General features: G+C 40.9%; 1 protein-coding gene across 1 annotated transcript in view; it reads left to right on the top strand.

Annotated features, from left to right (window-relative positions):
* ITPRID2 (ITPR interacting domain containing 2) overlaps positions 1 to 11096 on the top strand; it is a 40340-nt gene extending 29244 nt beyond the window's left edge. Inside the window, exons 13-19 of the mRNA XM_066553211.1 lie at positions 309 to 389; positions 756 to 883; positions 1888 to 2038; positions 3333 to 3398; positions 4054 to 4434; positions 9331 to 9455; positions 9855 to 11096. Of these exons, the coding sequence (XP_066409308.1) occupies positions 309 to 389; positions 756 to 883; positions 1888 to 2038; positions 3333 to 3398; positions 4054 to 4434; positions 9331 to 9441 (918 nt within the window). The 3' untranslated portion in view covers positions 9442 to 9455; positions 9855 to 11096. The remainder of the gene's footprint in view (positions 1 to 308; positions 390 to 755; positions 884 to 1887; positions 2039 to 3332; positions 3399 to 4053; positions 4435 to 9330; positions 9456 to 9854) is intronic.
* The last annotated feature ends 5430 nt before the right edge of the window (positions 11097 to 16526 follow it).

Below are 16526 nucleotides of genomic sequence, written 5' to 3'. Positions count from 1 at the left end.
ATTTGACTATAATCATGATTTCAAAATGGGACACAGTTTAATTTGCTCAGTTATGGTTTTGGAATCGTTGTTTTTATCATTAGCTGAGACAATTGAGACTACTGAGTTTTCACCCATAATTTGTTGACATGTGTCAGTTAAGAAGCGGCGCTGACATTTTGAAAGGTTGCCCATTTGCAACACAGTATTTCCACGGATTGCAGAAATCTCGGTGCCAGAAAGGTTGTGTTTTAGGGACTGATTTTGGAGTGTCTGTGCGTTCCAGAGGGTGCCTTTCCCATTTCAAATTGTTTGTTTCTTCCCCCTAGTACCCAGTGATGAGGGGACAGGATTTTTCAGCTGCCACTGGTTACACTACTCAGAGATCATCCATTCTACCTCTCTACGAAGTAAGTGACCCTGTTTATGGAGTCGTACTCAGTCAAAATAAAATACAAGGAAGCATCCTAAATGTGTCACAGATTGTGCTCGCTTTGGGCAGTTGCTTGTCTTTGTTCTCAAGAGAGAGCTTCCCACAAATGATGTTAGAAAGGAATTAATCTAAATACACTTTCATGTGTTTGGTTGTATGATACAGCTGAAAATGTTGTTTTCTTGAGTCATTGTGATGGCACAACATGCAGCTTCCATCATGTGCCGAAGTTGCTGAGGTGCTGTTAATTCAAAGGGCTCATCTGGGCAAATATGGCTACAGGATCCAAACTTACTTTAATCATTTTCCCATGTAATTCATTGTTATATTTTTATTTCCCCAGAATACTTTCCAGGAGCTACAAGTGGTGAGGAGAAATCTAAATTTATTCAGAACCCAAATGATGGATTTGGAGTTGACTATGTTGCGTCAACAGACCACGGTTTATCAGCACATGACAGAGGAGGAAAGGTAAACCTTTTATAAAAAACAAAAAAAGAGAAAATACTCTGGCATATCAGAAAATGTGTTACTGCTCTTGAGATCAGCAAGAAATCTATTCATTTCAATTTGAACAGGGTTGGAGATGAGTTTTTTTGCCAAAATCTTATTTACTCTTTTCTTTATACATTTTCATTCTAGATTTTTTTTACTCTTTGTCTCTTCCAATCTCTATTTCTCCTAATTATTTTTTTTTGCATCCTTTCTCCAAAGTGATTCTACAGCTGCAGATTTTAAGGATTGTTATCGTAGAATACTTGAACATAGCATATTTCAGGGAAAAGAAATCTTAAAGATTTGATTTTAGATTGCTCCCATCTTCGTAGGTGTAAATAAAGAATGAAAACTCTAGCATTCAGATGCTTTTCCACCTTTCAGTGGCTACTCAGCAGGCTGCAGATGGCATTCATATTCTGGCTCCGAGTGGTTGTGCTTGCCAGGAGTTATAGTAGCAGCAGATCTGGAACAATTTTTGAAACTGATTATATATTTAGTTTAGTTGAATCAACTCTTGGCCTATCATTTTAAAAGTAAACATGTTTGAAATCAGTTGGCTGCCTTAGACTATGGTTTCCTGGCCAAAATGTAGCTCTGAGTGCTGGGGAAGTTATAACCACACAGGAGAAGTAACATGTGATTACTGCATTACTCTGTGGTGCTTGTTCTTATCAGCTTTAAATTTAATTTGATTCGATATATGTAGAAATACTGATTTCTTCTGCATTTAAAGCTAAAATTTATGGAGAATGTTCTGTGGTACACTGTGTGGTTTTGTTTTTTCTGTGGACTGATACATCTTTTCTATAAACAGAAAAAGACTTCTGTGCCACATAGGCATTCATCTAACATTTCTGTGTCCTGCTTTGAATTCCCTTGTATGAAGTCCTTCATTTGTGGCACTGTCCTGCTCAGTCACCTCTTTGCAGCTGAGTGCAGTGAATGCTTTTGTTCTTTCTGTGATGGCCTTGCCATAGATTCGAAGCTGACCAGCTGCAGAGCCTGAGGAAGTCTGTCCGCATGGAGCTACAGGAGTTGGAGATGCAGCTGGAAGAACGTCTGCTTGCCTTGGAGGACCAGCTCAGAAGTCTGCACATGTCTTCACCTTACAGACCTCAGGCACACATAGTAAGTATTAGTTTTGCAAGAGCATCATGTTTTTTCTCAGTGCAATGTTCATCAGAGAATCGTAGAATAGTTTGGGTTGGAAGGGACCTTTAAAGATCATCTAGTCCAACCCTCCTGCAATGAGCAGGGACAAATAATAAGTCATAACTGTTTTAACTCTTAGAGTGGGATGGAATCTAATGATGCCATGTGTATCAGGGGTCATATTTTCTCATTTTCAGTCACTATTTCACCTTGGAGAAAAGGTGTGTGACTTTCTTGGTGTTCATACATATCAATACGTACCTTGGGGGGTTTTAGGGCTGAGAAAGACAGACCTCTTCTGTCAGTGCTTTCTTTTTCCTCTTCATGACCCTGAATTTTTGCAGTTTTGGTAGCTAGGGCTTATGTCTAAAATCCTTGGAGCATGGTGATGGGCTTTCTGGAGTTCTACACTGATTTTCTTGAGAGATGAGGGCAGAGAGATGAGACATTCACAGTGTTTTTCTCCCAAGAAACAGTGTGCTTTCTCTCTAGCTCTGCCAATCCATGGGAACAAAAAGAAAAGCAAAAAAACAAAACAAAAATTAAAAAAAAACCCACACAAAAAAAAAAAAACAAACTGACCCCACACACACAAAAAAAGAAAAGAAAAAAGGGGAAAATCCCATTGTCATGAGTTTTTTCCTCCATTGCCTTTTGTAGCTCCTTCAGATGAAGACATGGCTCCCTGACAAACAGTGGGAGAAGCTCTGCTCCCACAAACACTCCCCAAAAGTGCAAGAAGGGGGATAAAAGGCTTTGTCTGTGTTTATTGGTGGCGTGGCAATATACTTTCTCCTATTTTTCACTCAGTGAAAGACTGTTCCTCTCTTTTTGTGCTGCAGTTCTGTCATTAGCCAAACAAAAGAAGCACAGACAAAAAGTGTCATATGTTCTTCCTGGGTTTCATTTCTCTTTCTTAGCCAATCATCTTCTGTAGAAGCAGCGCAGGCACAGGCTACATCTTCCTCTTCAGTATTTTGTCATGGGGAAAAAAATTGAAACCCAAGAACAGGAAAATATGGTGTTACTGTGATCTCAGGCCAAACTTGAATTCTTTGAACCGTATAAATAACTTTTTTTTTGTAAATCCTTTTATAGAAGAGGGCCAGCTTTAAAATGACTGAAATTAACTTTCTCCAACCAGCTTTCCGCTTCCTGTTTCCAACTTTCTGGTTTTACAGAAAGTTGTCTGAGATGCAGCATGTTTATATACTAACTTCTGAGAGCTCTAAGAAACTCCTAAGTGCATTAACTTAACTTAATTTTTCAGGGTATGTATGGAAGCAGAAGTGCTGATAATCTGTCGTGTCCTTCTCCATTGAACGTCATTGAACCAGTAAGTGTTTACTCAGTGTTTTACTGATGAAAAGAACCAGGAAGGCTTTACTTTAAAATAGGTTGCAGGCGATTAATTTGACACATAATTTTAGAAATACTTTACTCCCTTAAATAGCTTTGTTGATGCAATTTTCCTTAAGCAGATTTAGCTGTAGGTCTAAGAGCCTATAGAGTCTTGTTAGCTTTTAAGAGGAATATGTAGAAGTGAGATATTTTTTCATTTAGTTGATGCATATGATGGTAATACCTCATTAATTTTCTAGGGAAAATTATTTTTTTGTATTTCTGCACATTTTCTGCTAATGAAAATAAGTAGTTCAAAAACTACAGAAAGGAAAGAACAAACAAATGGAAATCAAGCCCTTACGTGTGTGCCTGTCAATGGCTCTGGCAAGATGCATATGTGTTGCAAAAGTCGGTGGCTTGGGGAAGAGCCACAATTTTTATTTATGTTGGCTTTAAAAAAGGCACATTCCTTTTCATGATTCTCTTTGTTGCAGTAATAAAGGCAAAGGATATATTTATTTTATAGCTGTATTTGTAACATGGAGGGAATGAGTAAGTGATTAAATAAATAGCAAGAAAACATAGTTATGTCTGTGTGTGACTTTTTTGTTTGCTTATTCGGGACTGTTTCTTTTCTGAATCCTTAGGTCTCTGAGCTTATTCGAGAGCAGTCATTTCTGAAGTCTGAACTGGGTTTAGGACTGGGAGAGCTTGGACTGGAAACTCTCCCAACAGAGGGTGCAGAGTCAGTATTCTCCCATGGAAACTCGGATTCCTCTTCAGTGTGCTCTGGTCACACAGGTAGAAGAGCCAAGAGTCAAAGCAAGAAGTTGTACCGAGCCTCTGTTGCCTTAACACCAACTCCCCCCCTGAGAGCAGGCACTGGACAGCCAGTGGAGAGCTCTGAGGAGCTTGCAGACTCCAAGCCAGAGGTGGAGCACAAACTTGAAAAAATCCCTCTCATGCCTTCAGTTGATGAAATCCACAAAGCAGTGGAGCAGGAGGAGCTACAACAAGTCATACGGGAGGTGAGGAAGGAGGGGCTGAGATCTGGGATGTTTGAATTGAGTTTCCTGAAACCTAAAGACAAGGCTGGCTGTAACTCCTGTCCATCGAGGTTTTCTCTTCCCTCTCCAGCCAAGGCTCCATCCTGTTCCTGTGCTGTGGCTGAAAGCTCAGAACATGTCACAAGGTGTTGGAGCCACAACTCGGTTTATGTGCAAAGCAGTGGATCTTTTTTTCAGTGGTAGTGGTTAGCATGTAAATTAATAGCTAAGTATGGCTGGGAAAGAATTTGCTGTCTCTACTACTTGGTTAAGCAGCAGTATTTTTGATTCCCAAGTGAAAATTTCTGTCATGTTTGCTTGTTAAAATGCCAAACTGGAGCTCATTGAGTGGTGAAATAATGTTTCTGAAACAACGCTGTAGTAAATGCTAAGTGTACTTTCTAGTCCCTCTACCCCAACCACTAAGGACTATAGGAATGTAAATGAAACAAGCTGAAGGCAGGTGGGAAGTTATTTCAGAGTTTGAGTGATTTTGGACCAATTGTATTGGACTAGTTTTATTGGCAGTCGATGAAAGTGAGGAGTGCTTGGTTATTTTTCCTGTGGGCCAAGTTAAGAAACACAACTAAAACTATGTGTTTTGTTAGTGGCATGACAAAAAAGCTCTCTGGCAAGTAATATAAATGGAGAAAGGAAGCCAGAGAAACTACTTGTTCTGAAATGAAGTGCCTGTGAAAAAGTGGAGCAAAGTTTGCTCTGAATACAGAAATGGGAATCGAGAACTTGTGGATTTTATTCCCTCTTCTTCACAAGAGAAGGTCCACTTAGACTTTAGCCAAGGATCACTGTACACTTAGCCTTTAGCTTGTCCCTTGAAGCTGTTGTATGGCTCTGTCATAGACCACTGAAGACTAGGTGAGATGTCATGCTTAGAAATGTACAACAGACCAGGCTGTAATGCCGTGGTACCTTCCAGGTCTGCATGTGTTGAAGCTGTGGATAATTGGAAGCAGCTTTACCTTAACTTTGTCAGTGAAATGGATGAGATGCATGCCACTCATCAGAAGAGTGGTACATGAGATATTTAGCACACCTTGCACTGTGCTTCTGATTCTGCAGTGAAGCTAGGATGGCCTTTGTATCCAGGCTGTCTGTAAAAATCCACATGTCAGGGCAGTGGTGTCATGGTGGAAGGTTGCTAAAGGAGAAACTGAGATAGGAAGGAGAACTGTAATTCAAAAGTACTGCAAAAGCAGCTTAGAAAAAAACAGTGAGCTGAAGTCAAAGGACAGAATTATTTCAGTCAATATTTTTTCTGAGGTTAGCCTCTGTGAAAGTTCCTCTTTAGCTTCATTAATTGATAGCAAATAAAGATGTGTACTCTTTGCACAGAGATTGTTATTTGGGTTGTGTGGCACTGAGGACATTGTAATGCTGAAAGAATCCACACTGAACTGAGAGGCTACTATTCAAAGATGAGTAGTCAGCAAACAACCGAGCTTGACTCACTTTGTGGATATTTAAGCACACAGAGAGATTTTCCCTCAGTTTAACTTCATTGGCAGCGGGTTCTGGATCAACTCAAGATTCTCGGCATGAGGAGTTTTGCAGGTCAGAGTGGAGATGTATTGGCTCACAGCACTTGGTGGATTTTGCAGAGCCAGAACATGCTATTAAACACATATCAGGAAAATCTTTATTATTTCATAAGAGATAAAACAGAGCATAAACTGAAATGATGCCTCGCTTAAATAGCCCTGTTGTTAGCAAAGGAATTCCAGTTTCATTGTCAAAAGAAAGAAATCTGGTAGGATGCATTCTTGATGTATGTACTCAGAAATATTAAACCCTTGTTCATTCCTCCCATTCTCTGTAGCTGACCTTGTTTTTAGGGGAGGGAGAAGCCAGGCAGTGGGTGTGATATGCCTGGGTGGGCTGTAATGCATGTGAACTTTGACCTGTAACTATTTGTTCTGTGAAAAAAACCCATGGTGTTCGCTCTTGGCAATAATGGACTAACTCCCTCGGAAAAACATTCAGCAACATGAAGTGTTAAAATAGCAAACAGTAGCTCTCTTGATAAAATGCAGCCTGGCCTCCACGGGATTATCACATGAAGTACTTACTGCTTGACTTCAGTAAGTCACAGGGTCACTAGGAGGGCCACCAGGCCCTCTCACTCTGCTCTTCTCCAGTTTGAAAGATGTGCTGGTTTAAAGATCTTTCTGCTTATAAGCAGTGGAAATTCTGATTTTGCTAACAGTTCTTCATTATAAATGACTCTTAATGAAGTTACACTTAAAGGAAATGTATGATTTTCCTGTCATCATCTGCTTTAAGAGGCTGTAATGAGTCTTAATGGGACAGAGATGGTCTGGCAGAGAATCATCCCTTTTCCATTTTCCATTCAAATCCATGTTAGCTCAACATCCCTCAAAATGTCTGTAGGTTGTTGACGTGTGCAGGTGTTGGGATTCCTCATCTTATTGTCTTGAGCATAAAATCTCACCAGCTGCTGCCATGAAGAAGTGGCATGGGAAGAAAACAGAGTAGGAAGCAATTCCTTTAATTGTAGAAAATTTACTTCAGAAGTATAAGCACTGTGAAAAGCCTTGTTTCCATTTTTCATTGGTCGGTGAAGAACACCTATCTCAGGTTTGACACAAGTGGTGCATTTCACTCTCAATCAGTTCTTTATTTAGCAGCAACATAATACTGCAGTAATGGTAATTCTTTTCTAGGAGGAGAGGTCATTGGTTTACTGTTGTAAAAGTGAGAGTGATACTATGTTTTCAGTGCAATATTGAGTATTGGTGTTGTATTAACGTAGTAAATGTAGCATAAATGAGCGATTCTCTCATTTTTCAAATGATCAATTTTTCATTCACTTGCTAAAAAGTAATTGATGGAGCATTCATTGACTGCTTTTCTGTCTTCTGTACAGAGGAAGCCTTGGCAGGGGGCTGTGCCCTCTGCAGAGCAAATAAAAGGTGCACCTTGCCCTAACTAATTTATAATGAAAAAGGCAAATATCGGCCATTGGTCACGACACACGCGCGGTACTGAGTCAGTGCAGGAGTCAGTGCTGGCTCACCACACAGGAGTGACCTTGCTGAGTCTGGAGGGGAAGGAGGCAGAGCCTGTGAAAAGAGGCAGTGGAGGGTGGCCTTGTTGTCATCCAGACAGGAAGGTGAGAAGCAGAGGGCTCAAATAATCAAGGTCAAGCCAGAGCTGTTGGGAGAGCTGAGAATAGAACAGGAGCTGCTTTGCTTCCAGTCTCTACTTTTTTACAAGTCTGTCTGTTATACTAGATCATTTACTTGCTAATTTGGAAAGCTTTTATGAGCTTTTTTTGGAAAGTGAGGTTTATTTTTGTCTGTCTGTTGAGAGAAGGGTACAAAATGACTGTTCTGTAGCATACTCACAGACCCACCCCATGAGATACTGAAGAAGAAAGGTAGACAGAGCACTGGGGGCTCTCTTACACCTGCTGGACAGTTGGGGTGCTGTGTGCAGGTTTCCCTGTACCTACATTTCTAAATCCCAAAGCCCTTACTATGCTGACAGTGGTTCTAAAGCTTTGTACATCATGAGTGTGCATCAGCATAGAAATCCTCTGGGCTTTCAGCTGTTGGTGAGACAGGCTCTATTGCACAGTGGCTTTTCTTTTGTCTGTTAATCAGCAAACAACCCAACTGGAACCCGTTTCCCAATAATATCATAGTCTCTGAATTTCTGCTTGATGCAAAGTAGTAATGAAATGAGGAACTTTGCCACACTAATGATTTAGGGATTGAATTGCCTGCCAAAGAGAACAAGGGATAAATAACCTGCTGCTAATGCTGCTGCCGCCCTTCTGACGTTGTTGCTTAATCCTTTTGACGCACCAGGAAAAGGGGAGACTAACATGAAAAAGAAAAGTGTATTGCCTAACTGGGATGTTGAGTGCTTCTGTGTGACCTTAGGCCAGACTCTGGCTCTTACCCCCCTGCGCCTTCTCACAATTGTTGTCCTCCTCTGTCCTTGGAACTGTGTTGTCCCTCCTGAAGACCATCCAAAAAAATAAGTTGGTGCCAAAGATTTCTTGTACTTGCAAGAAGCCCACACTGTTTTTCTTTGTCATTCTCTGCTCTTTTCCAGTATAATATGCTCTTGTAGAACTGTGTTTTGCCTCCTTTTCTCCTTTGTTTTCTTTACTGTAGCAGTCAGTGCTCTGCTCTTTTTGTTGTTGTATCCTTAGCCACACTCACATGCCTGCTACTGGAAACTCCTAGGTGTGTTTTATATAAAACTTAATGAGTAATTGCTTTGTCACAATCCTGTGAAAAATAGCCTTCACTGGCATAGATTAAACCACTGTGGCCCATTGATGATGTGAGCAACTGCTGAAATTCTTTGTCTTTCCTGCTGAAAGTATGCAATTAGGATTTGTCTCCTTTTCAGTTATTTGAAAACAACAGCTTATGTTCACAGACTTGGACCTGTTCTACTGTGTAATCCATTTGTGAGGGAGATCAGTCCTGCCTTCCTTTTTCAAGAGAATAACAGCTTGTCAGAAAGTAGTGTATTTGGGATGCTTTTGATGTATATATCCTAAAATGTTTTTCTTCAGAACGTTGCATAGTTGAAATGTATTCTTTTCTTAGCATAAAACCAGATATCCTAAGTGTAAAATATAAATATATTTGCCATCTGGAAATATAGAACTAGTTTGGTTTTCATTTATACAATTTGCAAGAACTTCAAAATTACTCACAGTTATTTTTTCATTCTTCTAATGTTTTTTCCAGTCACAGTTTTGGAAGTTGAATTTTAGTGGTGCATGATGGTAGTGTCAAACATATCTGCAATATCATTTAGTTTTATCCATTGTTTATATAAATTACTGACCTTTAAACTTTGGCTAATCCCTTTCAGATCAAGGAATCTATTGTTGGTGAAATAAGAAGAGAAATAGTAAGTGGATTGTTAGCAGCTGTATCACCCCAAAGCAGATCTGCAACTGCAAAACAAGATACACAGCCATGAAACTGGTACTGCAGGTAATCTTTGAGGATCTGCAAGAACCAGATTTTATTTTTATTTAAATTGTGTTAAATATCATTGCTAACTTATACCTTGCTTTGTTTGCATTTTCTCCTTGAAAAGTAAGTGATCAAATTTGAAGTTTGTTGGATACAGGGAATACTGATAATCCTGAATGGATTTGGAAAGTCAGCTGGTTTTTAGTTTGGCCCATTTTACTGTCAGCGTTCATAGAGTGGTCCTTGATTTTTAGTTTCATATGCTCTATGATGACTTTTTATGGGAATGCATCATGCAAGAGGATTTCTGCAGTTTGCCTGCCTTAGATATGAAGAGTTTCAAAATACATACTTAAACATAACAAACAGACTTCCAAAAATCTAATTTAGGTCTTCATCTTCCTTTTTTTTTCTAAGGTTGGATGTAGTTGGAAGTGCTGTGGGATTCTGCTCTGGGCAGCACCCAGTGGTGAAAGTGCCGAGTTGGTTTTGCTTCAGGAAGTGTTAAAGCTGCTGAGATGGGCTACTGTGTTTGGCACTTGGTTCTCTGATGTGGACCTTTCCTTGAGTTCATCTGTAAGGACTTAGACACTTTAACATTACTTTCCTTAAAGCATCAGCAAAATTGTGTCACTCTGAAAGGTTTTGTATTTATTTGTATGTCCCTGTTGTAAATTTTTATGTAGCTATTTCTTGGTCTAATGATGCATCATGAAACTTGAAGATTTCCAGACATAACCAATTTATAAATAACACGTACAAATTCAGCCTAGCTTTTTTTTTAAAAAAAATAAAAAACCCCCACAACAACCCCTCCCAAAACACTGACCTCTATGAGGTATTTATTGTGCAATAACTGATCCACTTTAAGAGCTTGAAATAACCAATAATGGTTTCCACTGCTGTTACTTAGTGCCACTTCAAAAGAAGGAAACAACTCTGTTACACAAATTGCTGTTAATTCTTGAGGCGGTTACTATTAACAGAGTGGTCGAATGACATGAGGTTACTCTGAAAACTACTTAAAGTTCTGACACTGAAAGCCTTATCTTTGTGTAGAAGACAACTTTTAACTAATTTTATTTGCTTCCTTGCTGTTTGCTCATCCCTTTATAGGAAAGTGCCTTATTTAAGCACTGGGGTGTTTTTTTTTTTTTGGTGTTGACTACTTGCAGTCATACCAAGAGAAGTTCTGCTTCATATTAACCAAAATGCAATAAAAATGCTATCTTCTGAAAGCAATTAGGATTTGCAACTTGGAATGCATGAACGACCTTGCTTATATTATGGGGAAAATGGAAAAAATCTCTTTTCCCTCTCCATCCCTCACAGAGTGTATTTTCAGTCAGCCTGGTGAATATCCGATTGTTCCAATGGAGAAAATTGGAAGTCATTGGAGTTTTTATGTGGTCAAATAGACACTTAGTGGATATGTAATATCCCTTTTGGCTGTGCTTGAACTCTCTTTACTCCTTTGCCTTTTCCATCTACTAAAACTCTTCACAATATGTCAAGGTCTTTAATCAAAAATAGTTTCAAATATTACAATATTATATGAAAAAGTTTATAAAATTTTAAGTTGTGTTAGGAAGACACACAAGGGCTGATTTCTTTAAAAAACTGTATATTAAACCAATAAAATATTTATTTTGCCTATAATTTGTGTCAGTGTTTTGTATTGTGCATGGTTTACTCTTAAGCAAAATGAGATAGATTTAATCAAACAGTACACAGAATGGGGAACAGCAGGAAAGCTTGGGACTTGGCTTTCCAAAAAGCTTTCAGATATTCAGGGACCCTGAAATGTGAGAGCAGTTTTGGCACTTAAAACCACTGTCTTAAAGTTGTTGGCTTCGGTTGCTGGTCCAAGAAGTTGATGAGGTGACCTCTCATCAGAGTTTTCCCTGTAAGAAGAGGCAGGGCTTTCTTGAAAGCCTTATTCTGCCCATTGAAAAGCTGAAATACAAACTCTGGCAGCACTGATATGTGGCAATCCATACAAGGTGGTAGTTGCAGTAGATTTCTGCCTTGCTTTGCAGCTTGCATGAGCACACAGCTCCATTCCAGAACACCACAGGAGATCAGCCAGCCAGACCCACGTGTCTGCAACCTTCTTTTGCAAATGCAGAAACCCAAAACCTACTCAACCTGCTCCCCTTGTCCCACAGCCAGATCAATTAACACTCTTGACCACTTATGTAGGTCTTGTGCCTTTGAGCTGCTCAAAGTGGCTTTCCAAGAAAGGTGACAGCTGCAGCTCCCAGGGAATGCTGGAGGAAAGCACTTTGGGAGCTGGTGGCAGTTAAGCAGGAGCATCTTCCATGGAGACAGCAGCCTGACTTCCTGCTACTTCACCAAGAGAAGCCACTTGCTGGTAACATCCCAGAGTATCTGAGGTACTTCATCTTGTAGATTGTAAGAACATTTGATCTCAGCACTGCAAATCCTAATGTTTAATATATCCTGAGAAATGAAAAGTACTGCCAAATTTTTATCCAACTGATGGAAGTCATATTTCTGAGGTTTGGCTATAATTTAAAATAAAGACATTTCAAAATGATGTCTCTAAAAACTGTACTAAAACTAATGGATATAAAAGCACCTGTTTTTCCATAGTCTGGATAACAGATTTTTGCCATTCTTAAAGACACTTACAGATAATATTTTCTGAGTGACACTTATGTATAGGAATGCCTATAAACTGTTTAAAAAAATATTTTAATGGGTCTGTCATAGAGCTGGTATCAACTTCTGTTGACAATTGTTTGTGCCTTAGGAAAAGCCATCATTATTGAGGCCTATCCTGGGTGACTTAGCATAATGGTTTTCTGAGCATGGACAGTTTTAATTTTGTTTAATGATTCACACTCCTACTTTCCTTGCAAATTAGTGTTGTCTTTTTTTTCTGCCAGCCTGGAATTTTAAATGGATTCTATGCAGATTCAGACAGCTTTATTAGTGGCTGATAAATATTGGTCAACTAAATTTGCAGTAAATAAAGCCAGACTGTATTGCCAGAGGTAATTTGCATGCTTTTCTAAAGTTTGCTATGACAGTGACCTTTGTCATGCCAGTTGGCTGTAGGAGTAACAGGAGACCCCACCTGATCCTGTGGCTTAAAGGCTTGTACCATTGGTGGCATTTTGGCTTTTTCAGTCATGGGTGGGTCCATGTGGCACCAGGCTTGCTGGAGACAGATTGGGTTCACTAGCTAAAGGGGGTAAAGGATTCTAGCCCATGGGTTGGTGTTGTGATTTGAGAGGGCTTTAAGCTGGCTTGGCAGTGGGAGGAAGATAAGGCCAGGCTCAGTAGAGATGGGCCTAGGGCCAGCAGGCCAGTGCTGGGGCGGAATCAGTAGCTCAGCTGACATGCTTCTACACCAATGCACAGTGTCAGTAACAAACAGGAGGAACTGGAAGCCATTGGGCAGCAGGACAGCCATGACATAGTAGTGTCCCTCACAGAAGCATGCTGGGATGACTTGTGTGACTGGAGTGCTGCAGTGATGGCTGTAAGCTCTTCAGAAGGGATGAGTGAGGAAGCAGAGGCAGCAGGGTGGCTCTGCACATTAGCCAGTGTTTATTCTGTGCAGAGCCAAGGATAGTGATGATAAGGTTGAGTGCCTGTGGGTGAAAATTGGGGGGGAAGGCCAGCAAAGCAAAAATCTTAGTGGGACCACCCAGGATGAGGCAGCAGATGAACTGTTTGATAAGTGCCTGGCTGATATTTCATGGTTGTTGGCCCATGTTCTTGTGGGAGGCTTTATCTTGCCAGATATCTCCTGGAAACTCCAGCAGATGAGAGGGGGCAGTCCTGGAGTGTGCAGAGGAGAACTTCCTGACACAACTGGTAAGTAAGGCTGCAAGGGGTGGTGCCTCACTAGATCTGTTTACAAACAAAGGGCTGGTGGGAGATGCTGTGCTCATGACAGCCTTCAACCACGAAATGATAGTTTCTGATTTTTGGTGAAGTAGGGAGAGGGATCAACAGAACCTCTACCTTGAACTTGTAGAGGGCAGACTTTGGCCTGTTCAGGACACTGGTTCAGAGAGTGTCAGTGGGAATCAGTCCTTAATAACTAAGGGGTCCAGCAAGGCTGAATATACTTCAGGAAGGAAATCTCAAAGATACAGGAGCAGGCCATCCCATGTGCTGAAAGAAGAGCTGGTGGGGAAGAAGACTGGCCTGCCTGAACAAGGAGCTTTTACTGAAACTCAGGACAGAAGAGAGACTGAAAGAAGGAGCAGGCAACTCAGGAAGAGCACAAGTGTGTCATTAGGTCATGTAGAAAACAATTATAAGGCAAAAGCTCAGCTAGAACTCAATCTGGCCACTGCTGTAAAAGATACTAAAAAGTGGTTTTTTATGTACATTAACAACAAGAGGCAGAATGAGGAAAAGCTCCATCATTTATTGAACATGGGGGGTAAAATTGTCACCAAGGATGAAGAAAAGGCTACTTAATGCCTTCTTTCCCTCAGTCTTTAACAGACAGACCAGTTATCCTCTAGGCAATCAGTCCCCTGAGCTGGTAGACAGGGACAGGGAGCAGAACAGGCTCCCTGCAACCCAGGAGGAAGTGTTTAGTGACCTGTTGTGCCATTAAACCCTCACAAGTCTGTGGGGCCCCGTGAGATTCACTCGAGGGTACTGAGGGAGCTGGTGGAAGAGCTTGCCAAGCCACTCTCCATCATTTGTCAGCAGTTCTAGTTAACCAGAAAAGTCCCAGCTGGAGACTGCCCAGTGTGACACCCACCTGCAAGAAGTGTTGGAAGGAGAATCCTGGGAAGGAGAGGCCTGTCAGCCTGACCTCAGTGCCGGCGAAGGTTATGGATCAGATTAACTTGAGTTCAATCTCATGACCCATAGAGGACAGCCAAAGCATCAAGCCCAGGAGCATGGATTTAGGAAAGGTAGGTCCTGCTCAGGCAGTGTGATATTACATACCAGGTAGCCCACTTAGCTTTGGCTCCTGGCTTGTCCCTACTCATGGAGCAGCCCCATTCCTGCTACTCCCAACACCTGTATAGGAAATTGCAAACAATTGTGCCCCAGCCACTTTGCCCAGGTCACCAAACCCCAGATCCTGTCCTCCAGGTGTGTCTCAGTCCCTCCCTTGCAGATGCTACAGGCAGGACCTTGAGGATTGTTGTGATATCTTTTGGTCTAGCATGTTCTCAGAGGGGGAGGAGGAGGAGGCAAGAAAGAAGGGCCATCTAAAGAGTCTCAAATTCAAAAATGAGAATTTTCAGAACATGTTCTGAAATTGGCATACTGAGCTTTTATAGGTACTTGGTGACTTTTCATTTTCTGCCTGGGAAGGTGTGTTTGCACAGGAATTTTCTAACTCAGATTCTGAAACTGTGGAAGTTCATTCCTTGGTTTATCTTCTATGTATTCTATATTTTACCTTTTGTTTAAAAAAAAAATTACAGTAACAACTGAATTTTATATTTCAGTTGTTTAATTCAGTGATATAGTCAGTCAACTTTTGCATTAAAGATTTAATATGGAAATAATGTAATATAATTCTATTCTAAAACCTATGTACACTATACAGTTTTTTTTTTATTGAAAGATGTATTAGATTTACTCTATTCTTGGTAAGGAAGCAAATTGTAGCATCTTTTCCTGCTGAAATACCCTTCTAAAATCAGTACCAGAGTTTTGCTTCCTGCACTATTGAACTATAGTCCATATTAGGCAAGAATCCTTTGACTGTCTGCTCAGGTCATGTCCCATTAATCCAGCTCCTTTCCTGTGTTTTGGATGTGTGTATTCTCTTGATGGTAGTGGATGGGATCTAGCAGTAAATGTTTGTACATTACTTCAAAGTGTGGAGAGCTGTGAATTTCAGAGGAAGACTGGAATAGACAGTGTAAGTTCTTCTGTGCTCAGATAAAGTAACTTTAAACTGATTCTGATTAAAACCATACTGCTGAGGAATTATTTATTATCTTAAGAGCTTGTATAAATAGAAATAGCTGTATCTTTTTACTTATCTAGGCTTTATGTATCCACATATATAGTTAGTACATAAACAAGTCCAAACCTGATACTCTGTGGGTAAGAACTGGCAATGGAAATTTGGGTTAGACTGTTACCGGGCCAACAGCTCTCACTGAATGTCCCACTGACTCTGTCACTGCTCAGAAAGACTTTCTGTTCTTCTTGACATGGCTGTGGCAGCATTTGGTACTCATGAGGCAAATGGGATCTGCTCTGCATTCTACCTCCCTGGCAAATTTTAAATTCTTTGCATTTTCTATATATAAATAGCAGACTGTGTTTCCAGCAGCTCAGTGGGAGTCACCCTGTTTGCAATGCTATTTGGAAAGGAAAATTTCAGTCTCATTTTGAATATGTAATTTTTTATTCTTGGAGGGCTTCTGTCTGATTTTAGCACCCATGAGTGAGGCACAGTGCAGAGCCCCAAAGGGCAAACTGATGCCCCTGTCTGGGCAAAGGCAGGGAAGAAGCTCTCCATCAGTTTTAGAAAAAGGCAGCAGGAAGGAGCACATGGAAGCCCCTTTGGCTGTAGCAGGAAGCCAGAGTGCTCTGCAGTGTTTCTCCCTCTGCTGCTGGGGCTGCCCAGCAACATGCTGAGGATGCACTGCTGTGAGGAGAGGGACCAGCTGGAGAGCCCAGGGAAAGCACAGGGCAACATAGCTTTGTTAAATCACTCACAGATCAGTGGCTAGGATGGGGATTAAAGTTGTGTCTGAGACACACTGGAAGAATTGCCATATCCAAGCTGAGCCCTTGCTCTGCAAAGGCCCCCTGTTGGATCAGGGTGCTGTAAATTAATGCTTCTCTGCATCTGCACAGGTGGATTTAGGAGCCAAAGCCCTAAGCAGGTTTGTTTTACAAGGAACTCCAGCTCTCCTCTCCAGAGTGGTGCTGCAGTAGTCTCTGACCACACCAGAGGAGCTGAGGCAGATCAGAGCCACAATAAAAATGGTGCGAAGAGTGCAGAACCAACACCCTTGAACTGCCATCCCAGAAGCCTTGTCTTTGGCTGGAAACAAGATATAAACCTTTTCTAGACACCAGGGGAAATAGCTCAAGCAGGAACTATGCCATGAGTAC

Source organism: Molothrus aeneus, chromosome 7 (assembly GCF_037042795.1).
Source record: "Molothrus aeneus isolate 106 chromosome 7, BPBGC_Maene_1.0, whole genome shotgun sequence".
NCBI lineage: Eukaryota > Metazoa > Chordata > Aves > Passeriformes > Icteridae > Molothrus > Molothrus aeneus.
Note: the sequence above shows the minus strand (reverse complement) of the source record. Positions and strands in the feature narration are given on the sequence as shown.